Source organism: Schistocerca americana, chromosome X (assembly GCF_021461395.2).
Source record: "Schistocerca americana isolate TAMUIC-IGC-003095 chromosome X, iqSchAmer2.1, whole genome shotgun sequence".
Classification (NCBI taxonomy): Eukaryota; Metazoa; Arthropoda; class Insecta; order Orthoptera; family Acrididae; genus Schistocerca; species Schistocerca americana.
In genome coordinates this window covers 294,118,738-294,143,210 of record NC_060130.1, presented here as the reverse complement: position 1 = coordinate 294,143,210, position 24,473 = coordinate 294,118,738, and the positions used below count along the sequence as shown (strand labels likewise).

The 24,473-nt window shown below is 40.9% G+C and overlaps 1 protein-coding gene across 1 annotated transcript in view; it reads right to left on the bottom strand.

Moving 5' to 3' along the window:
- LOC124555131 (constitutive coactivator of PPAR-gamma-like protein 1 homolog) overlaps positions 1–24,473 on the bottom strand; it is a 217,321-nt gene that overhangs the window by 80,001 nt on the left and 112,847 nt on the right. The window contains exon 11 of the mRNA XM_047128943.1: positions 18,848–18,988. Coding sequence (XP_046984899.1) covers positions 18,848–18,988 — 141 coding nt within the window. The remainder of the gene's footprint in view (positions 1–18,847; positions 18,989–24,473) is intronic.

Genomic DNA, 24,473 nt, shown 5'->3' with positions numbered 1-24,473 from the left:
TTGGCAGAATTTACCAACCAGTAGGTAGCAAAGAGGAAAACCAAACTATTTTGGAGTCTTTCACCCAATTTTTATTGGTACAGAAAATGCTGTAACTGGTTCTTTGTAGTCAGTACAGCAGTTATTTTAAGTTGGCCTTTAAGAGACGTTACAGTAATGTGGAGAATAATTTAATCATTGCTGCATAAAGGTATTTCCATTTTACTGGGCCTTAACTGTGCACTTGCTTTCCTGGGTATTCTTTACTTCAAGTTGTGAGTGATTTTTTTTATAAACAATAGATGTGTCTGAGCTGTAGTAACTGTACTCACAGTAAAGATGCATTTCACCTGTTTTTTGTTTACACTTCACTGATGAGAACACCTCATTCCTGTTTTTGCAGTTTTAGAGTATTTTTCAGAGTGAAAGTGGAATTTGCATTTGGTACGCTTGTCACTTTCTTCCTTTGTTCATTTTATTTAGCTACACATATCTCTCAACCTGATATGCTTCAAATGTAAGAATTTTACATCAAAATGTACACTATGCTGCTAGGAAATTGAGAGCAATAGAAGTACTAATTGATTCTGAGACACCAGAGATTATGTGTGAACATGGACTGGAAGAAAATGTAATCAAGATGTACAACGTTCTTCCATTTGATAGATGAAGTTTTCCATTTGTAAGGTATGCGACCCTTCAGACTTTGCATGTAGTAATTCCATGGAAACGTCTTGATTAAAAAAAAAAAATGGTTCAAATGGCTCTGACAAGGGAACCTCCCCATCGCACCCCCGTCAGATTTAGTTATAAGTTGGCGCAGTGGATAGGCCTTGAAAAACTGAACACAGATCAATCGAGAAAACAGGAAGAAGTTATGTGGAAGTATGAAAAAAAAAAAAAAGCAAAATATACAAACTGAATAGTCTATGCACATGATATGCAACATCATCAAGGACAGCCTTAGCTCACGAGTGCTGTGGTCCCGTGGGTAGTGTGAGCAGCTGCAGTACGAGAGGTCCTTGGCTCAAATCTTCCCTCGAGTGAAAATTTTAATTTTTTATTTTCAGACAATTATTATCTGTCCGTCCGATGCGATCACTTTTTTGGGAGTGATTATCACATCCACAAGAAAACCTAAATTGGGCAAGGTAGAAGAATCTTTTTACCCATTCGCCAAGTGTACAGGTTAGGTGGGTAGACAACATATTCCTGTCATGTGACGCACATGCCGTCACCAGTGTCGTATAGAATGTATCAGACGTGTTTTCCCGTGGAGGAATCGGTTGACGATTGACCTTGTGATCAAACTTTTTCGGTTCCCAATGGATAGGCACGTCCTTTCGTCTATTAATCGCACGGTTTAGCGGTGCGGTCGCAAAACACAGACACTAAACTTGTTACAGTGAACAGAGACGTCAATGAACGAACGGACAGATAATAATTGTCTGAAAATAAAAAATTAAAATTTTCACTCGAGGGAAGACTTGATCCAAGGACCTCTCCTACTGCAGTTGCTTACGCTTAACCACGGGACCATGGCGCTCATGAGCGCATATTCTCCGAGATGTTGCCTATCTTAGCATGGACTACTCAGTTTGTATATTTTGCTTATTTTTTTTTTTCATACTTCCACATAACTTCTTCCCGTTTTCTCGATTGATCTGTGTTCAGTTTTTCAAGGCCTATCCACTGCGCCAACTTATAACTAAATCTGACGGGGGTGCGATGGGGAGGTTCCCTTGTCATAGCCATTTGAACCATTTTTTTTTTTTAATCAAGACGTTTCCATGGAATTACTACATGCAAAGTCTGAAGGGTCGCATACCTTACAAATGGAAAACTTCATCTATCAAATGGAAGAACGTTGTACGTCTTGATTACATTTTCTTCCAGTCCATGTTCACACATAATCTCTGGTGTCTCAGAATCAATTAGTACTTCTATTGCTCCCAATTTCCTAGCAGCATAGTGTTCCATACAACTTCCTCCTCTTTTCTCGATTGATCTGTGTTCAGTTTTTCAAGGTCTATCCACTGTGCCAACTTATAACTAAATCTGAGGGGGGTGCGATGGGGAGGTTCCCTTGTGAGCACTAAGGAACTTAACTTCTGAGGTCATCAGTCACCTAGAACTTAGAACTACTTAAACCTAACTAACCTAAAGACATCACACACACATCCATGCCCAAGGCAGGATTCGAACCTGCGAGCGTAGCGGTTGCACGGTTCCAGAATGTAGTGCCTACAACCGCTCGACCACTCCGGCCGGCGATTGATAAAAACTTTATGTATGACGGGTTTTGAGTCACCATCAAATAATTGTGACAAATTTACACAAAAGACAAATTACGAAAGCTAATACATAATAATTATGAGGCCAAAGTAACATCAGGAATGGAAATACATACTGGGTACAAGTACTTACAGTGTGCTTAGGCAGGCTCACATAAATTAGCAATACAAGAAAAACACACACTCTCATATGCAATTGCTGTTAGACAACATTTGCAACAAAAGATATTATCTGGGAACTTCATGTCAGGCTGAAGACAGCAGACTCGAGGATTGTATTGTTTTAACTTGGTGCCAGATGGCGTTGATGTCAAAGATTGAGACAAACTAAGACATAGCTTTTATAATACACAAAACAATGTAAATATTCCAGTCACATTTTTGAATACAAGAGACTTGCATTTTTCAGTGGACAGGGACATAAGGGAGGCAGAGTTGCTATATATTTAAACAAAAAGGTAAAGGATGCCACTTTGTGGAAAGACAGAAACATACAGAAATTGTCTTGAAGCAGCAGTTATACAGTGAAAGGAAGAAGAGCTTAATACTAGGGCAGTACTGATCTCCAAGTTGTCAGGTAAGATGTTTTCTGAAGTAACCTCATGCACTACTAGAAAAGGATATCAGAGAATTCACTTACATAATAGTAGTTGGTGAACACTAGAAGGCAGTTCTCATTCAAGGGACTTATATGATCTAATCAAAACTTAACCTAAATTGTAGTGAGGGCGGGAGGGGGAACTGCTATATGGGATGCTGCTGTTCCACCATTAGCAACAATGGTAGATCATGTCATCAGTCTATATAAAAAGTTCAGGTATTAAATATTAATTTCAGATCATTGCAAGCTGTCAACAGAAATTATGGACAAACCAATACACAATGCATTTACATTTATGGATGTAAGACACATTAAAAAACTAAAGATGTTACATTTAGCTCAGAAAAATGGAGTAATAATAATAAAATTTTATTGCCATTCGGCTTATTAAAGCAATGGACAAAGTCAAGAGCATACATTTCCCAATGTACTTTAGTTTGTGTGAAAAAAGTAGAAACCACAAGTTACCAAGCAGTACTTTCATCTTTAAAAAATTCAACAACAGTTTAAAAAGGATTGTTTACTAGTAAATTACACAATTTGGCTTTAAAAATATTTACATGGATTTCTTTAAAATCTTTGCTTAGTCTGTTAAACATCCTTAGTCCAAGGACTAGGTACGAGTTCTGTGATTTACATAGTCTATGATGTGGCATGTCTACACATGTTCTGTTTCTAGTACCATAGCTATGAATATCACTTCTCAATACAAATTTTGAAACATTGTTTCTAATGTACAACAGAACATTATAAATGAATATGTTTACTACTGTAACACATTGCAATTTGATGAACAGAGGTTTACAGTGTTGTCATTTACTGGAATCAGTAATTACTCTCAATACTTTCTTATGCAAAAGTAAAATATCATTTGTGTAACGATTACTACCCCACAATAAAATTCCATATGATATAATGCTTTGGAAGAAAGCAAAATATGCTGATCTCACATAGTTATCTGGAACATATCTTTTTAAATTTCTTATTACATAAATAGGTCTTTAAGTCTACCTGATATATTTTTGATGTGTGTTTCCCAGGTCAATTTGCTGTCAGTAGTAACACCTAAAATTTCAACAGTTTCTAGTTCATGGTGGTCAGGGATCTCCTTCAAGCTAACGTAAAGTTCCTGGGTTTTACTTTCATTTCGCAAGAAACCATTCGCTCTGAACCATAATGAAGATTGAGCCATGGTATTTTTAGTCAATATTTTCAGTGGGGCTAGATTTGTGCTTTTATTTAGAAAAGTTGAGTCACTGGCATATAATATTGTGTGAGAATTTATGAATAAAGGTAGATCATTAATCATTCTCTTCTTCTCACAGCATTACAACCCTGTGTGGGTTTTACCCTCATCAAAAAGTTTCTTCCATTCTGCCCTCTCCAGCACCGTTTTCTTCCCTATCATCTATCCACTGTTTTCATGGCTTCCTCACTGTCTTCTTCCGGTTGGCCTCCATTAAAAATCTTTTTTGTTGTTCTTCCAGTATCCATCCTGAGAACATGCCCAAACCAGGCTATTCTTCTACTTTTATTCTTATGATGTCAGCTCCTTGTATGAGGTGGTCCAGCTCAGCATTTGTTCTAGATCTCCAGAAACCATTATTATCCTGAACTGCCCCAAAGATCTTACACAGCACTCTACGTTCAAATATCCTGAACTGTTGCTCATCAACACTCGTTAGCATCCAAGTTTCACATCCATAGGTTACAAATGGCCTGATCAAGACCTAGTATAGTTGCAACTTCAACTGCCTATTTAATAACCTAGAGGCCAACAACTTCTTAAATGTGGGAGCTTCTATAACCCCTTCGGATGTGCAGTTTTATTTCAGTTGACATGGAATTTGTGCTGTTAATATTAGAGCCCAAAAAGTAAAAGTTCTGCACATGTTCAAAATTGAAACAATCTGCTGATAAGTCTATCCAAGGTATTATTTTCCTTCCTGGTGAAATTCATGTACTTAGCCTTTGTTTCATTTATAGAAAGGCCTTTAGGTCCTGGGGCTTCTTTCATCTCACATATTGTCCTCTAGTGTTACCCTTCTTCTACTAACAATTGTTACATCATCAGCATATGCACATATCTGAGTCGACTTTGTGCCTAAGTAACCAGATATCTGAAGCTTCCGCACGGCTGCTTTGAGAGTCAGAATGAAAAGTACTGTAGAGAGTGTGTCCCCTTGCTGACTCCCTTACTAACGCTAAACCAATTGCTCAGTTCTCCATCCACTCGCACTGCAGCCTTGGAACCAGCCAACTTTGCTTGAATAAGTGAGACATACTTCGATGGTATACCAAGCAGCAGCAAATCATTTAGCATTTGTGCTCTATCTAGACTATCAAAGGCCTGCTTGAAGTCTACATAGAGGTTACGAAGCTCAATGTTACTTTCACATGTCTTTTCATGTATTTACCTCAACACAAATATTGATCTATTAGGCTGAAATCCACACTGATACTCCCACAAATCTCTTCTGCATACGGTGCTAACCCGTTGTAGATAATACTAGAGAAGATCTGATAGGTTACATTCAGCAAGGTAATTCCTTGGCAATTTGAACAGCAGGTCTTGTCTCCTTTATTGTGTATTGGTTGGATTACATCTAAGGTACATTCTTCTGGGATTCTTTCCTGATTCCATATCAACTTAATAAGTTTGTGGATCTGCTTATGAAGATCAGTTACCCCATTTTTTAGCAGTTCTGCAGTTATTTCATCAGTTCCTGCTGCTTTACAGTTTTTTAAACAATGCACTACCTTCCATACTTCCTCTAATGTTGGTCCCTCTATTTCTGGATCCGCGGTATAATAGAGTGGCTGCTCATTCCTGGTAGGATTGCCCCCCAAAATTCCCTTGAAATATTCTCTCCATCTGTCCAGAACATCTTGTTTATCTGTTAGCAAATTTCCCTCTTTTTCCTTACAAGCTGTATTTTTGGTTTCTATTCTTGAGTTCCTTCTTTAATTTTCTTGTAGAATTTTCTCCTATTGTAGTGCTGTTCCATCTCCTCTTTCTCTTCATGGCTTCCCTTTTTTTCCTCCTGCATACCCACGCTGCCTCTATTCTCTTTTCTTTACGCAATGCCTGATTTGATCTAGTATTCCATGCAAGCAGTTTGGTCTTGCATCCTTTTTTCTGTTCCACTGCCTGTCTACATTCATCACACTAGTTTTCATTGCTAAGTCTCCTTGCTTCCCCCAGTATTTCATGTGCTGTTGTCCGAATGACATCTTTAATAGAGTTCCATTCTTTGTGTATATCATCTTCACCATCTTTTGTTTGTAACTTCTGTCTCAATCTGTCCGGGTACTCCTGAACAGTAGACCTATCTTTCAGCTGTTCTATATTCCATTTCTTTACTCTGGTACTACTTCCTCTGGCAGCCATGGCAAGTTTGTCTCACTTTGGCTCCTAGTAGGTAATGGTCAGAATCAGAATTAGCTCCTCGGAAAGTGCACACATTTTCCATATCGGATGCCCACCTCTTTGATATCAATATATGGTCTACTTGGTTTGCTTCATTTGGTCCTGGTATTTTCCATGTCCCTTTGTAGATATTTTTCCTTGGAAAACAGGTATTTACTGCCTTCAACTTCTTTGCAAAAGCAAACTGGACAACCCTCATATCATTATTATAAGTTTCATCATGCAGACTTTCCTTACCAATCACACTTCTGAATGCCTCTTCCTTTCCAAGTTTTGCATTATAGTCGCCAAGAACTATTTTGGGATCATATCCTGGTATTCCATAACACACCTCCTGTAGTTGATCACAGAAGATATCCACAGTATCCTCATCTGACTCTTCCACTGGTGCATACTGCCTTTCATATGCAGAGTACATGTTCTTCCATTATACGGGGTGACGGCAATAACTGATCTACACATATCCTTGGACACTATAAACCCAACCCCCCCCCCCCCCCCTTGTCTTTTCCTGAATAGTACATCAAGAATTTCTCCTTATAAATCTCTCCTCTTCCCTTCCACCTGATTTCCTGCAGTGCAATATCTCCCATTCCATACCTTAGCAAGATATCAATCCTGTCAACCCTGCACTAAACCCCCAATCTGGAGGACCGGGCTTTCATTTCGGGGTTAGCTCCCCTAGAGGGGTTGACAACCTAGCCTATAGAGACCCCCCTACCCTACTGTGTGGGACACACTTTGTCTAGCTCCTTAGTCAAGACCACTCTGTCTTGGGTGAGCCTGCCAGTAGCTACGCTACTGCCAGTGCAGCTCTCAACCTCATCAGAGCACACAAACCCTCCCACCCACCACTGAAGGTGCCTACAATAAGGCGGTGTCCCCTGGGAGGGGATCCTTAATCATTGACAGAAACAATAAAGATCCGAGCACAGACCCTTGTGGCTTTTAAGACCTAATATAAACCAAATTTGACTTCTCTCTACCAATGCATACAGCTTGTTGGCAGTTCTCTAGGAAAGATTTAAACATATTTATACTGTTGCCATCAAAACTGTAACAGAGTATCTTATTCAGCAAAGCATTATGCTGTACACAATCAAAAGCTCTGCTCAGGTCACAAAACATAGACTGGGCATAGCCCCTAGCCTCGAACACAACTAGGACAAATTTTACTTGGGAATCCAGAGTCAGTTTTGGATTTACCTTTCCTGAACCCAAAATGTTTATCACTGATTACATTTGATTTGTTCAAATGAACACTAATTTTTTTATACATTATTGTTTGAAAAATTTTAGGGGAAAAAAAGGAGTTATGGATATGGGCCTACAGCTGTTGGGACAGTTCTTTTCACCTTTTTTATATATCGGTGCAACTCTAGAAATTTTTACTTTCTCAGGGAACTTATTTCATCTAGAGACTTATTTACACAATAAGTTAAAGGATAAATTACACAGTCAATATCATCTTTAAACAAATTACATGACGAATAATAGTAATCAACACTAGCTGAAGGTTTGAAATTTTTCCCTATTTTGAGGATAGTACTTGGACACACTCCTGTGAAAGTGCTTGGGAAAGTCTTTTCGAAGCAATTGTCGCAAGTGCAGTTTCGGGAGGTTTGTTTATTTAACTATTAATTTCTTCAAGAAAACTGGCGTTCTGTGGGTTGGAGGTTGGAGTGTCTGATCCCTTAATTGGACAGGTAGGTTAGAAAATTTGAAAAGGGAAATGGTTAGGTTAAAGCTACATATAGTGGGAATTAGTGACATTGGTGGCAGGAGGAACAAGACCTCTGGTCAGATGAATACGAGGTTATAAATACAAAATCAAACAGGGGTAATGCAGGAGCAGGTTTAATAATGGAAAAATAGGGGCACAGATAAGCTACTACAAATACCATAGTGAACGCTTTATTGTAGCCAAGGTAGGCACGAAGCCCAGGCCTACCACAGTAGTAAAAGTTTATATGCCAACTTGCTTCACAGATGATGAAGAGATTGAAAAAATGTATGATGTGATAAAAGAAATTATTCAGATAGTGAAGGGAGCTGAAAATTTAATAGTCACGGGGGACTGGAATTTGACAGTAGGAAAAGGAAGAGAAGGAAAAGTAGTACGTGAATATGGAATTGGTGTAAGGAATGAAAGAGGGAGCCGCCTGGTAGAATTTTGTGCAGAGCGTAGCTTAATCATGGCTAACAATTGGTTTAAGAATCATGAAAGAAGATTGTATCTGTGGAAGAGGCCTCGAGACACTGGAAGATTTCAGGTACATAATATAATGGTAAGACAGAGATTTACGAACCAGGCTTTAAGTTGTAAGACATTTTCAGGGACAGACGTGGACTCTGGCCACAATTTATTGGTTACGAACTGTAGATTAAAACTGAAAAAACCGCAAAAAGGTGGGAATTTAAGGAGATGGGACCTGGATAAACTGAGATAACCAGAGGTTTTAGAGAGAGCATTAGGGAACGATTGGCAGGAAGGGAGGAAAGAAATACAGTAGAAGAAGAATGGGTAGCTTTGAGGGATGAAATAGTGAAGGCAGCAGAGGATCAAATAGGTAAAAAGATGAGGGCTAGTAGAAATCCTTGGGTAACAAAAGAAATATTGAATTTAATTGATGAAAGGAGAAAATATAAAAATGCAGTAAATGAAGCAGGCAAAAAGGTGTACAAATATCTCAGAAGTGGGACTGACAGGAAGTGCGAAATGGCTAAGCAGGGATGGCTAGAGGCCAAATGTAAGGATGTAGAGGCATACATCACTAGGGGTAAGATAGATACTGCTTACAGGAAAATTAAAGAGACCTTTGGAGAAAAGAGAATGACCCGTATGAATGTCAAATGCTCAGATAGGAAACTAGTTCTAAGCAAAGAAGGGAAAGCAGAAAAATGGAAGGAGCATACAGAGGGTCTATACAAGGGCAACATACTTGTAGACAATATTGTGGAAATAGAAGAGGACCTAGATGAAAATGAAATGGGAGATATGATACTGGGTGAAGAGTTTGACAGAGCACTGAAAGGCCCCAGAAGTAGTAGACAACATTCCATTAGAACTACTGATAGCCTAGGAAGAGCCATCCATGACAAAACTCTAGCATCTGGTGAGCAAGATGTATGGGACAGGAGAAATACCTCAGATTTCAATAAGAATATAGTAATTCCAATCCCAAAGAAAGCAGGTGTGGAAAAATGTGAAAATTACTTAACTATCAGTTTAATAAGTTATGGATGCAAAACGCTAGCACGAATTCTTCACAGATGAATGGAAAAACTGGTAGAAGCCATCCTCGGGTGAGATCACTTTTGATTCCATAGATATGTAGGAACACATGAGGCAATACTGACCCTACGACTTAATCTTAGAAGTTAGATTAAGGAAAGGCAAACCTACGTTTCTAGCATCTGCAGACTTGGAGAAAGCTTTTGACAATGCTGACTGGAATAGCCCCTTTCAAATCCTAAAGGTCGCAGGGGTCAAATACAGGGAACAAAAGGCTATTGACAATTTGTACAGAAACAAGAGTCGAGGGACATTAAAGGGAATCTGTAGTTGGGAAGGGAGTGAGACAGGGCTGTAGCCTATCCCCGATGTTATTCAATCTGTATATTGAGCAAGCAGTAAAGGAGACAAAAGAAAAATTAGGAGTAGGAATTAAAATCTATGGAGAAGAAACATAAACTTTGAGGTTTGCAGATGATATTGTAATTCTGTCAGAAACAGCAAAGGACTTCGAAGAGCAGTTGAACAGAATGGACAGTGTCCTGAACGGAGAAAATAAGATCAACATCAACAAAAGCAAAATGAGGATAATGGAATGAAGTCAAATTAAATCAGGTGGTGCTGAGGGAATTAGATTAGGAAATGAGACACTTAAAAGTAGTACACAAGTTTTGCTATTTGGGGAGCAAAAGAAATGATGATGGTTGAAGTAGAGAAGATATAAAATGTAGACCGGCTATGGCAAGGAAACCGTATCTGAAGAAGATAAATTTGTTAACATCAAGTATAGATTCAAGTGTCAGGAAGTCTTTCCTGAAAGTATTTGTATGGAGTGTAGCCATGTATGGAAGTGAAACATGGACAATAAATCATTTAGACAAGATGAGAATAGAAGATTTCGAAATGTGGTGCTCCAGAAGAAACCTGAAGATTAGATGGGTAGATCACGTAACTAATGAGGAGGTACTGAATAGAACTTGGAAGAGGAATTTGCGGCACAACTTAACTAGAAGAAGGGATTGGCCGGTAGGACACATTCTGAGGCATCAAGGGATCATCAATTTAGTATTGGAGGGAAGTGTAGCGGGCAAAAATCGTAGAGGAAAACCATGGCATGAATACACTGAGCAGATTCAGAAGGATGTAGGTTGCCGTAGTTACTAGGAGATGAAGAAGCTTGCACAGGATAGAGTTAAGGGGTTATGGCAGTATCTTTCTGTTTAGGGTAAACAATGGAGTTAATTACACATCCAATTCCTTGCTTTCTTTCTTTTTTCCAATGTTTACTATATCATGTAGTTTCCTTGCTTCATAGATTGCCTGCCTGAAACATCCGTATGGGGGAGAGAGAGAGAGAGAGAGAGAGAGAGAGAGAGAGAGAGAGAGAGAGAGAGATTACCGCAGATTGCTAAAAGAAATAAAGACCATGTACTTCAAGAAAGCAATTATCCACTTAATATGGCAAAGACTGTCTGGACTTTTTAGCACAGGCAGAAAAGAAGTACCAACATATTACTTAAAAAGGAAGGAAAGGAATTTTTTGACCCACATTTAATCACTTCCATTTTCTACGAACACAAAATCATATGACAAAATCCCACAAAACAAAAACAATAATATATTTTTTTAAGCAATGTAAATGTAACAGCATGTTTATTCCTGTCTCCCACAAATGATATGGTAATATAAAAAAATAAGCACATAATGAAAAAAAGAAAAGAATGCAATAGGGCTGGATGACATGTGTACAAGAGTAGTTAATTACTGTTCAGAGTTTCCAGTAGAGCCACTGACATTTCTAATAAACAAGTGTATGGAAGAATCCCTGAGCCCCTCAAAGCCAACACAGTATTGGGCCAACTGCTTTTCATTCTCTACATAAATGATATGAGTACACTAAAGGGTCCAAATATCATGATACATGCTGATGGTACAGCTGTTGTAGCTAGTGATAGCACTTAAAATGATCTGGAGGAAAAACTTACTCTGAACACAGAACATGCAAACCAGTATTTCAGTAGTAACAGTTTGTTCATAAATGGTACACAAACAACGTACATGCAGTTCCAAGGCAGCAGAAATATCCACACTGAAAATATCAGCCTAAAATATGGAAAAACAGACCTACAAGATACAAGTAGCTAAAGTATTTGGGTGAGGTGATAAACCTGGGAAACTAATGTTGATAATGTGTATTCAAAAATCTGTATAATTATTAGCAGTCCTGTAATGTACAACTCTGCTTTTCTTGCTTGTTTCAAGCTGTCATACCCGGCATCATGTAATACAATCTAAGGAGAAATAAACATTAACGTTATCCTTGTTGTTTTATCAAACATCAGATTTGTTTGTGTTACATGTGCCTGTTGTTCATCTATTAATAATGCAGTAACCTTGCATATACAATATGTGTTCGGAAATTATATGACAAACTGTCACGCAAAACAATAATATCGTTAAATTCGTTGCACAATTTTCATACAAGTGTAAGCTGTCTATTCTCTCTGGGGGACACCACCTTGACGAAGCACTGTCCGTGCGGGTGGAGAGGCTTGCGTATCCGCGGGAAGCTGAGGGCTATGCCGAAGGTAGAGGACCTACTGCCAGAAAGGCCTCAGCCAATGGATCAGACTAAGAGTGTCCCACAATGTCCCCTCTTCCCTATCCACTCCTAGTCCTACCCTATTCCATGACCCAACCCAAGGTGTGATGCGATCTGTGCTGAGGGGTGTGTGGCACATGGGAAGATGTGTCGCAAACAGAGCCTCAGGGATACCGGGCGACCTCCCTGAGTAATTAGCCTTACACCGTGTGGGGTATTCGTGGCGTGGACCTTCGAGATCCCCAATTCTCGTGGGACCAACTTGGACACAATTTCAGAAAAAGAAACTGAGGGGCAAATTGAGACCTCAGATACCCAAACATCGGGGACTGAACCGATGGAAGGCACTTCCACTACTGAATCAGGGTCTAGACCTGAGCTAGAAGTGGGAACTGTAACCGAGAAGCTAGACCAGATTAAGATCAAAGGCTTGTCTGGGGCCCAAAGGAGGAAGCTACTCAGGGAACAGAGGGAAAAGGAAGGGAAAGAATGGCTTCCTAAACACAAATGGAGGAAAGTAAAGGGACTAGAACCCAAGACCCCCAGGAAAAAACTGTCTCAGGTTGGAAGGGACACGCAGACCCCCACAACGTCAAAGACAGCTAAGCGGATAAGGGAGTTATCAAAGACTCCCTCCTCCCTGGATAAGAGAGTCCAGAAAAAACCGAGGCAAGAAATAGGGAAACAGACCTATAGTACTGCAGTCTCGGTTTTTAGGATGGCAGTTATCCAGGAAGGTTATCCACTGGTGGCCATTACCTCGCAGCAGGAGGAACTAGTACAGATGGCCCTCTTTGAAAAGATTGGGGAGGGGGGGGGGGAGGGGGGGGGAGGGGGGGGGGAGGGGGGACCCTGGCCCAGGTTCCAACTTCAGGAGGGTCTATCTAGACCGTGGTGCACTCATTTTTGTCTGTGAGGGGGTGCACACAGTAGAATTGCTCAAGGACAAGGTGCCCATGATATCCCCGTGGGAAGATGCGAAGCTGCTTGTCAAGATGGCAGTGGAGATTCTTAAGACCGCAAAGATATCATTATGGGTACCCAAGATCCTTAAGGAAGTCTTTCCAAAGACTCTGTTTGGGAAAATAGGGGCCCAGAACCCAAAAGTCCCAACAGAAGACTGGAGAGTGATTAACCAGAAGGTTGCTCCGGAAGGACGAACCCTGGTGGTGGAGGTTGGTGAGAAGTCCCTGAAGGTGATGCGGGAGCAGGACCTGAAACTGTTTTTAGGGTTCTCGCAGGTCACCGTCAGGGTTCTCAAAGACCTCATAGATTGCAGTAAGACAGAGCAGATTAATCTGCAGCACAGTAAAGGGGCCTCTGCTGCCCTGAGCCACTGCCTGAGGCGACAGGAAGTGGACGTGGCCCTGATATAAGAACCCTATTTATACAAAGGGGGTGTATCGGGCCTCAGAGGCACTGAAGGTAAGCTGATCTATCCTAGAAATCTAAGAAACTCCAGAACATGCATCTATGTTAGAAACAGCATTTCTTTCATGCCAATGATGGATTTCTGCTCTAGGGACTTAGTGACCATCAAAATGTAGCATTGTGAGGAAGGTATCACGAGGGAAATTGTCTTGGCCTCAGCATACCTTCCTTATGAAGACAGTTCTCCCCCTCCCTTGGAGGTGAGGAGACTGGTATAGACTTGCCATCAGCAAGGTGACCAACTGCTGGTGGGGTGGGACGCCAATGCCCACAACCTAGTGTGGGGCAGCAAGGACACCAACAGTAGAGGTGAGTACCTTCTTGAATTCCTCTTAGCTAACAACTTAGAGGTCCTGAATAGGGGCAATGAACCTAGATTCAGGAATAGCAGAAGGGAAGAAGTAATTGACATAACATTTGGTTCCATGACGATAGGTAGCTAGGTCAAACATTGGCATGTGGTGTTGGAGCCATCCTCATCGGACCACATGTACATTAAATTCAAGGTTGAAATGGGAATCAGACAGATCATGACTTATAGAAATCCCAGGAAAACAGACTGGGAGACATATAGGAGGGATTATCGGAAATTAAAACCATGATAAGGAAGTCAGTAGAATTTGAGGAAGTAGCAGAGGTTGTTACCTCTGCCATAGTGACCTCATATCAAGACAACTGCACAATCACCAGGAAGTGCACAAATAGGAGTGTTCCTTGGTGGAATAACAAATTGGAAACACATAGAAAACAGGTATGGAGATTGTTTAATATTGCGAGACACAAAGGACAATGGGCTAAATATCATCAGGCTCTTGTCAGTTACAACCTTACAATAAGACAAGCAAAGGGGGCATCCTGGAAGGCATTCTGTGAGGAAGTGGAAGGCACGGCTGAACAAGACAGACTTCACAAGATTGTCACTAGAGTACCAACTCCTCTAGGACGTGCGTTGAGGGAGGAGGATGGGGAATATACAAAGACAGCACACGAGACGCTGGAATTGCTCCTCAAAACTTACTTTCCTCAATATGCTCTGCCGGATAACACAGACCAGTATGTGACCTCAGAGAGACAACGATTCTCAGACACTTGAAGAGAGGACTGGGAATCGGCCAAGGAGTGTGTGAACTTCAATAAAATCCAGTGGGCAGTGGGAACATTCCAGGCATTCAAGTCACCTGGCCCAAATGGAATTTTTCCAGCTCTCCTGCAACAGGCAGGAGGAAAGCTTATAATAATCCTATGCATGCTATTTAGGGTTAGCTTAGCAGTAGGAATCATTCCCAATGTTTGGAGGGCAGTGAAGGTTGTCTTCATTCCAAAGCCAGGGAGAATTGATCATACCAAGGCCAAGGATATGAGACCAATCAGTCTGTTCTCCTCCATTCTCAAAACACTGGAAAAACTGGTTAATGTATACGTCGGGGAGAGGAGGCTATTTAGGATCCCTCTAGACCTGAACCAACATGCATACCAACCAGGTAAATCATGTGCAACAGCTCTCCACCAACTCGTCGGGAAGGTGGAAAAAGTACTTCACTTCCAAGAAATAGCCCTTTGCATCTTTCTGGATATCGAGGGGGCCTTTAGTAACACAACCTTCGATTCCATGGTAAGGGCAGCAAAGGTGCATGATCTGGGGATCATTATATGTAGGTGGACCACAGCCATGCTTAGTGGAAGGAAGGTAGAGGCTACCATGATGAATGAAAAGATGGTAATTAAGACCACTAGAGGCTGCACACAAGTAGGAGTTTTGTCTCCTCTACTGTAGAATCCAGTGGTGAACGAACTCATTGAGGAACTAAATTCCAGACAGTGCTTCTGCCAAGGATACGCAGATGACCTTGTCATGTTAATACTTGGCAAATTCACTGACACAGTCAGGAATATGGCACAAGGAGGGTTGGGCATTGTGCAAAAATGGTGCATTAAACAGGATCTGAGAGTTAATCCTAAGAAGACTGTTGTGATGCCATTTACGAAGAGACATATTCAGCATGCAAGTTGGAATCTAAAGCTCTTCGATGAAACTCTACCTGTGAAGGGGACAGTGAAATATCTAGGGGTAACCTTGGATGAGAAGCTAACTTGGACCCCTCATATTAAGAGTATCTGCTCCAAGGAAAAAAGCACTTTAGTGGGTACTAGGAGGGCTTGTGGCAAAAACCGGGGCCTAAGCCCCAGGGGTATGCACTGGATATACACCACAGTGGTTAGACCTGGGATTTCCTATGGGGCCGTAGTGTGGTGGAAGAAGATAGAACAGCGGATTGCAGCTAAAGAGCTTGCTAAGTTGCAGAGATTGGCCTGCTTAGCCATAACGGGCGGAATTAGCAACACACCAACAGCTGGAATGGAAGCCTTGCTGGACATGCCTCTACTTCACCTTTGGGTTAAGATGGAGGCAGCAGCTGGGGCATGCAGACTTAAAACTGGCTGAAACTGGGTCTCATTTGGATATCCAGAATCACACACTAACATAGTGAGTGGGGTAAATATAGGTATGGCTGGGGAAATGCCCGCTGACTATATAATAACTCCTAACTGCTTCGACAAGCCCTACAACGTAATAATTGGAAGTAGGGAGCAGTGGGAGAAAACAGTTCGACACTGTACGGGGGACCGATGGGTCGAAAACAGATCAAGCCGTTGGGGCAGGGTTGTATGGGGTTCAGCCAAGTCTGGAGAGCAGCATCTCTCTAGGGAAACTGGCTTCTGTATTCCAAGCCGAAATTACTGCAATCAGGGCATGTGTGGAGGAGAATATGAGTAGGTGCTACAATGATCGTAGCATCTACATCTATTCAGACAGCCAGGCAGCCCTGAAATCATTGGCAGCTCCTGCAACAAGATCTAAGATTGTTGCAGATTGCCACAGGGCTCTGGTGGAGCTAGGGGGAAGCAATAGGGTGTACCTAGGGTGGGTCTCTGGCCACTCATGGATCTGTGGCAATGAACAAGCTGACAGATTGGCTAGGATGGGTGCAACAACTCCATTTATTGGACCAGAACCTGTCTTGACAATCACCAAGGCTATGATCAAATTAGAACTACGGAACTGGCTTAGGAAACAGCACATACGATATTGGACCAAGGTCCATAAACAAAAACATGTTAAGGTAATGATGCCCAAGCCATGTTTCAAAAGAAGCTCGGTAATCCTGGGATTGAACAGGAAAGAGATCAAACTCATGACTGGACTGATGACCAGCCATGGGAACTTCAAAAAACACCTACACACAATGGGTATAATGGAAGACGATCCTAAATGTAGGATCTGTGATGAGAGTGAAGAAACTGCATCACACCTAATCTTTGAATGCATGGCATTGGAGAGTAAAAGATACAGAATCTTCAGGACAACTAGACCTGAAGAAATTGTATCTAACAAAAAACTGGTAGAGGGACTCCTTGCACTATTCAAAAGCACTGGTTGGCTTTACTAGATACACAAGGAGCGATACTGCACAATAAACCTAGTTTTGGTGTGGGCAGTGGCGGGTTAGACCTAAGCCGTTTTAGCTCTCCTGTTAAAATCAAATCAAATCAAATCAATCAAAACAAGCAATAAATACAAGTGAGTATTCGTAATACGGCCAAGTAGATCAACATATGAAGTTGTGTGAAACCTTTAATATTACAGTTAATCAATTACAGATATTGGAGTTACGTTTCATGCAAATACGCTATAAGACACTGTAATATATTCAATTTCTGATTGGCTACTGTATACGACATCACGAAATTAGCTTTCAGCCAATCAGCAACGCGACTTATATGGCAAAGCAATATAAGATACTACAGTCAGTTTGCAACCACTACCCTACAGGTACAGTGATGCTGAAGTAGTACCGATGGTATACTGCTGTACTGCAAAAGACATGTCTCATCTGCATCACATTATGCAAACCACTGTGAAGTGCATGGGAAATGCACCTGTGTGCGCCCAACATGGAAATTACATGGAAAAAGCAATTCAAAAGAAGTTGTCAGTAACAGTGTGATATTTGCTGTGCCATTTTAAGCCCAAATAAAAATAAAGTTTTGTTACAGAAATTCTGATTGTCAAAATGTACGAGATGTAGTATAGAGCTAGGTACGGTATGGGTTAAAGTAACAATGGTGGTGGTGGTATTGTATACTATGGCCAACAAGAAATGTGTCACACATAAGATGCAATAATCACATCAAAGAATTTATACTGTTAAAGAAATAACTCTATAAAATGCTCCTCAAATGCGTGCTTGAAAAGCAAAGTAATATTACTTACTGCTTTTATTGATGCCAGTATTAAAATCTGTAGAGTCAAACTGCTCTCATGCTACCAGTCACTTAGAATTGTATCAAATATTTTTTACACCTGTTATTCATGTAACACCACTCTCAATAAAATAACACTATTTTCCTCATTATTCTACATCTATCTTATTTCCCTCCAGTTCACAGACTAAAGCAATCACATATAAAAGCCTGTACTGTTAATGTTTCCTTTTCCTTTTCTTCATCTTTGTTGTTTCTTCTCTTCAGGATTCTATTCCCCTTCCAACTAACCCTCCTTACCTTTGCTAATCTGGTTTATCTTCCCTATTCTTCTCAATGAGGTTACTAATAATGTTGACATTTGATCATCATTCCAGCCACTTTTTTCCTTATATACTCCTAACATCTGTTAAATCTGTGTTATCCTGTACTTAACCTATGACAGTGAGATATTTAGTAGTGCCAGTAACACACACATAGAAATACAGTGTGTGGGCTTTTAAATCCAGTACTATGTATTTCGCCTCCAGAAAGTGAATACTAGCCAGAAATTCTGTCTCTATTTATTTAATGTTTTGTCCCTGGAGTAATTTTTTCCTGTTTGTGCAAATCTTTGCTACTGCCACATGCAGAGCACGTCTTACGTACTTTTATCATGTTCTGAGTGCCTTTTTATTTCTCCTAGAGTGCTATCCATTTTTCCTTATTCACATTAAGATTTCATGCAGCGTTACGCTGTACCATTTACTAACAAGGATTTTAAAGGAACATTACTTTCACCAACTCGTAAAAAATTATTGCCTCAGAACAAAACATTAACTGAGCACTTATCTCAGTTTCTCACATAGTAATTTATTTTCTCTTTCAAAATTAATGGTACTTTTTTTCATATCTCTGCTCCATAAAATGAAACAATGCCAGTGACCCTATACAGCAGTATTCTGGCCAATATATACATACTTTTGAAATCATCCTTGGTATCAACTTGTCATAAGTTTGTTTTAACACTTACCTGAGTCAAAATCTGATATATATATGGTGACATAAGGCCTTTCTGGTGTCTTTCACTAGCAGTCCGCATGACTTCTGGCGGTACAGTAGGTAAAGTCACAGATTTTATTGGGGAATCCTCTTGATTTGTCATCCGTTTGTTCTGAAATGATAAGTAAAGTAATGCCTTATGAGATTACTTCAAGAAACATTGTAAAAGCTGAAAAGTCATAGAGGAAAAATAATATGCAAATTAAATCATTTTTATCACAAAGCAATCACAGTAGGCCTGTTCTTTTCCTGACATGCCGTTGCTGAGGTGACGAGTGGGTGGAAAAGTCTCACAAATCTGCAAGAGCTGAATTTATCAAAAGAAATATGTTAAAACATAAGCAAAAATTGTTAAACATCACAAAGTGACAAAAACAGCTGGTCAATAATTACGTTCAGTAGGTGCAACTCCCAGTACAAAGGATAACTGGTTGGAGGAAGATGGTGGTGGTGGTAGAGAGGGGGAGGGTGAAAGGGGGATGGGAGGAGGGACAGATCACTGTGTCAAGAGCAGAGCAGAGAAAGGCAAAAATAAAAGGAAAAGGGCTGAAGAGAGTAGGAGACCAAAGAATGAGGAGATAGTATATTAGTAAGTGCCATGTCAGCTTCATTTCAGATGTGGCAGACGGGACAGCGTGAGAAGTAAGATGGGACAATATAAGAGGGAGAACTGTGGCACTTGTGATCTTGAAATACATCAAAGCATGCCATCTTCAAGCACTGTGTCACTATCTACAGTCTATTCACAGCAGTTTTTGTGTGTTTTTGCATTTTTCAACCAAATAAAAACAGCCATTTAAGTTACCTATGTGCTGTAAATTTCAATAGCACAGTTTAAATTGGTTTTCCACTGTGGATACGAACTGTTTTACTCCTGTTATCTGTGACTAAGATTTTGTATAAGAACAGTTGACTTATCTTCTCACAATTTAATACACTGGCAGCAATTGAATTAAACGTTATGTACTTTCATTAAATTCTGAGTGTGTGCGCGTGCGCGTGTGTGTGTGTGTGTGTGTGTGTGTGTGTGTGTGTGTGTGTGTGTGTGTGTGTGAGAGAGAGAGAGAGAGAGAGAGAGAGAGAGAGAGAGAGAGAGAGAGAGAGAGAGAGAGGGGGGGGGGGGGGGGGGGGGGGGAGAGAGATTTTGGTGGCGTTTTAAAATATACAGTTTCTGTTATGTGGAATTACATTTTCATTTACCTACACAAGTTATCCATAAATTGATATTGTTTTCATAAAAAGTCTGAAGTACAATCTTTTTGAAACAGTTTTTACTACTAAAAAGGAAGAATGAAAACAAGTAAAGTCTTGAGCTTAACATACGGGGTAAGAATACTTTTATTTTTGCGTGTGCATGGAAATTAACTAATCTTTACGTCAACAGCAACAGATTACAACGGCAGTGTTGATGTACGAGGCGTGTTAAAAAGTACTGGAAATTTTGTAATTTCACAGGCTGTAATAGTCCAATTTGCACGATTTTGTGTTGCTGTGGTGGTAATCATGTCTGAAATGTATTTGCACAACAGTAGCCACATTGGATATTAAGTCTGTCGTCAGCTGTCAAGCAGGTTACATATGTTTGCTTATGAGTGAAGATTACTGATTTGTTTTAAAGATGGATCAGAAAATTTTGATTAAATTTTGCTATAAAAATGGAATAAAACATAATGAAGTTTCAGAAATGTTGGCTATTGCTTTTGGCAAATCCGCTATGAATAAAACAAGGGTTCATGAATGGTATTAGCATCACAAAGATGGCTGTGAAGAATTTAAAGATGACGACAGATTCTAGACGCCCCAGCACATCGACAACTGATGAAAACATGGAAGAAGTGAAAGAAACGATTCTGAACAACTGTGGAATCACGATAAGAGAAGTTGCTGATGATGTTGGCACATCAGCTGGCTCATGGCACAAAATCTTGAGCATGTTTTGAGCATGAAACATATGACAGCAAAATTTGTCAAAGGTGTTTAATATCGAACACAAACAGCAGCGAATGGAAGTTGTTCAAGAGTCGCTAAATGAAATCAACAACAATGCAGAGCTACTGAAAAATGTCAGAACAGGTGACAAAACATGGGTGTTCAAGCATGACGTCAGAACTAAGGCTCAATCATCCCAGTGGACACATTCTGCACTGACAAGACTGAAAAAAGCTCGGCAAGTGCAGTCAAATGTGAAGATTCTGCTCAGTGTTTTGTTCGTTTTTAACAGCACAGCGTATGATGAGTTACTGCCAAAAGGTCAAACAATCATTTAGGAGCACTACCTACAAGCTCAACACCATTTGCGGGAAGCAATCCCGGGGGGAGGGGGGAATGCCTCAGTTTGGGTCGAAATTGTTCATGGCTTTTGCACCATGATAATCACCTCCCCATACTTCAATGCTCTTTCATGACTTTTTGGCAAAAGCAACTCTGTAACGATGACCCAGCCTCCACATTTGGTAAATAACACCCTGTATGGCTTTTTTCCTGTTTCCAAAAGTAAAGAGAACCTTAATGGGCCATATCTTACAAGCTTAGATGAGATTAAAAGTGCACTGCTGAAAGAGCTACGAGCTATCCCAAAGACAGTGTTTCAGAAGTGTTTTGAGGGTTGGAAGAAGTGCTGGAATAAGCAGATAATATATCATGGGGACTACTTTGAAGGAGATAACATTACTGTAGGCAAATAGACAAAATTACTCCCAAAAAAAGAAAATTCCCAATATTTTTTGAACACACCTAGCATGTGGCCTGCATAAGGTAGATCATTATGAGAGTTGCAGCTAGAGTTGTGGCCAGTTTTTACACAACTTGTTTGTGTGTGAGATTTTTGGAGAAACTACTACCTACACAACAAGAGGAAACGACTGTGGTAAGAAAACATAGAAAACAACAGATTAGCTAAAATAACAGCACGGAGAAATGTGACTGGCTGACAACTTACAAAAACAAGGATGAACAACTCTGTAAAATACCTTAAAGGTGCTGAAACTGGAAGGAACACAAGAAATAAGAGAGAAGAACTAAGACTGCAGCATGGGGAAGTGTGACTGGCTGACCTCTTACAAAAAATGTGGGTGAGCCAGTCACGCCATTAACACATTAAGAACATCTCCCTAAAATTTTCGGGAACACGTTGGACGTATTACAAAACCTTAAAACTCTAAACAAATTTATTTGAATGTCACTTGAAGTAGGGGGCAGATCTGTCTGCAAATCTGCAATTGCCCTTTGGTCTGAAAATAACACACAGTCTCTTAAAATGGGTTGCACAGTGATCTGTACATCACATGCATCACACATTAGAGGGACCTCTCACTGAAGCAAGAAGCCATGCATCTTAGGACTGTGGTCTATGCGAAGGCCAGTAAGGAGCCTGCGTGGCTCGGTGGTGGTACACCACAGCTGCATTGTGGACTAGACTAGATGCAGCTTATTGTCTGTCACTTCCTGCCATTCTTCTTCCTATCGTGAAACACAACAGCTAGGTGCTAGCATGCAGGGGAATGGCACACTGAACTAACTGAGGATCACAACATGCGTCCTTGGCTGCTACATCAGCCCTTTCATTCTCTGCAATACCCATGTGCCCTGGCACCCAGCAGAAAGACATCTCCCTCTCCAGCCTTTGCATGTGGAGAAGGGCACCCTGAATATCCTGAACTACTTCACTGGCTGGTTACAAGTGTTGCAGAGACCGAAGGACACTCAGGGTGTCAGGAAAGATGAGAAATTTAGCACGTATCGCACAGCTCATCTGCTCCAGCATCCTCAAGAGCGCGGATAATTTGGCATCGAAGACAGTGAAGTCTGGAGGCGACCAAATCTTGATGACATGATCAGGGAAAACAACAGGGCACACAGGGCCACCAATGGAATTGCCCTGCTTAGACCCATCTGTGACAACAGCTAGACAGTGTAGCACTTATTGAAAATGTCAGAAAATATTGTATTATAAATATTTGCAGGAGTGCAATCTCTCTTGCACTGCACTAAATCTAAAATTACTTTGGGTCTCTGCAATAACCAGGGTGGCAGTCAGTTAAAACCCAGGACTTGACCCTGTAGATGCCCCACACCAAGGGACTTCAATAGACACTTTCCATGGATCCGAAACAGCCTCGATGCCCACGACCAACTGGTAACGATGTGTCTCATAAGTTGCTGCTGGATCGTAATTGGTGGTTCACCAGCCTCAGCACAGAGGCTGGCTATGGGGTTGGTCCTGTAAGTGCCCTTGGTCAACCTGATCCCTTCACAATATAGTATAGTGTCAATGATCTTCAGATGAGAAGGCCTCACTGACCTGTACACTGTGCACCCATAGCCCAGCTGTGATCACATGGAGGTCCTATAAAACTAGAACAAGTGCACCCTGTCTGCTCCCAAGACCTGTGCTAAGACACTTCGTGATCAAGATTTTAAACATGGCTGCAGCAGCAACTGTTAAAATTCTTCACAATAAAGGATGGCAGCCAAACTTCGTGATGTTCAGTGTGTTCTTGGCCCTTGTCCTGAGGTACTTTGCATTTAGTTTGGAGTAAAAAATGAGGCCCAGAAAACTTAGGGGGGTCTTTAAAAGGGACAATGGCATCTCACATACACAGTTCTGAGAAATTAAAACTCCAATGGGAATGATTAAGACGAATACACATATACTTCTCTGCAGAAAGTGTAAAAGCAGTCTTCGCAGCATGCTCCACCAGCCTCTTCACTGTAAGTTGAAACTGGCAACTCGCTGCTTATTGGAGGAACAGCAGAAGACCACAAAATCATCCTCCGATAAGGAGCGTAGGATAGGACTACTTCTTGTGGACATTATACTGTTAATGGCTACAGCAAAAAGAGCAGCAAAAAAACTACCCTGGGGAACATCATCCTGCACTAAACTATCTGACAGCACATCATCGACTCTGTACCTAAATAGGCATCTTGAGAGGCTGGATTGAATGTAGATAGGGTGGTGGCCACGAAAGCCCCACTGATGTAGCTGGCTGAGAAAATTTTGCATCTAAGTAGTGTCATACGTCTTACAGGTGTCAAAGAATAGCCCTAGACAATGCTGTTTATATAGAATAGGTTTCTGGATTTACACATCTAGGAGGGTCAGTCTGCTGTATTTCCGCCTCTAGCAGGGTCAGGTTGCCAACAGTTGATTGCCATCTCTTGAATTCACACAGAGCAGCTAAGGAGCTGCTTGGTCTCTAATATTTTGACAAGATGACAGATGATCATATGTGCTAGCTCATTTAGGTGACACTACGATAATACTGGGACATTTTCGGATCTGTCCTAGTTTGAGGGGAGAGATCGAAACTGCCTCTTGGCACGAGTCAGGCAACTGATCTGTCAGCCACATCAAATTAGACCATCATCAGAGGCTTTCATTAGACTCTGTAACTGCTGCAGCATGCTGTACTCGATCTGGTTGTGACTGTGACTGTGCACCATATCACGAGTATCCAAGTGTGCTGATTTCTGCACCCAGAACAAGAATGGGCAGTTGTACAGCTCTGAACTGGTGGGCCGAAAGTCCAACTCAACCCTCTCCACGGTGGCACCCATAAGAATGGAATACTGGATTCTGGTTGACAGCGGTGGTA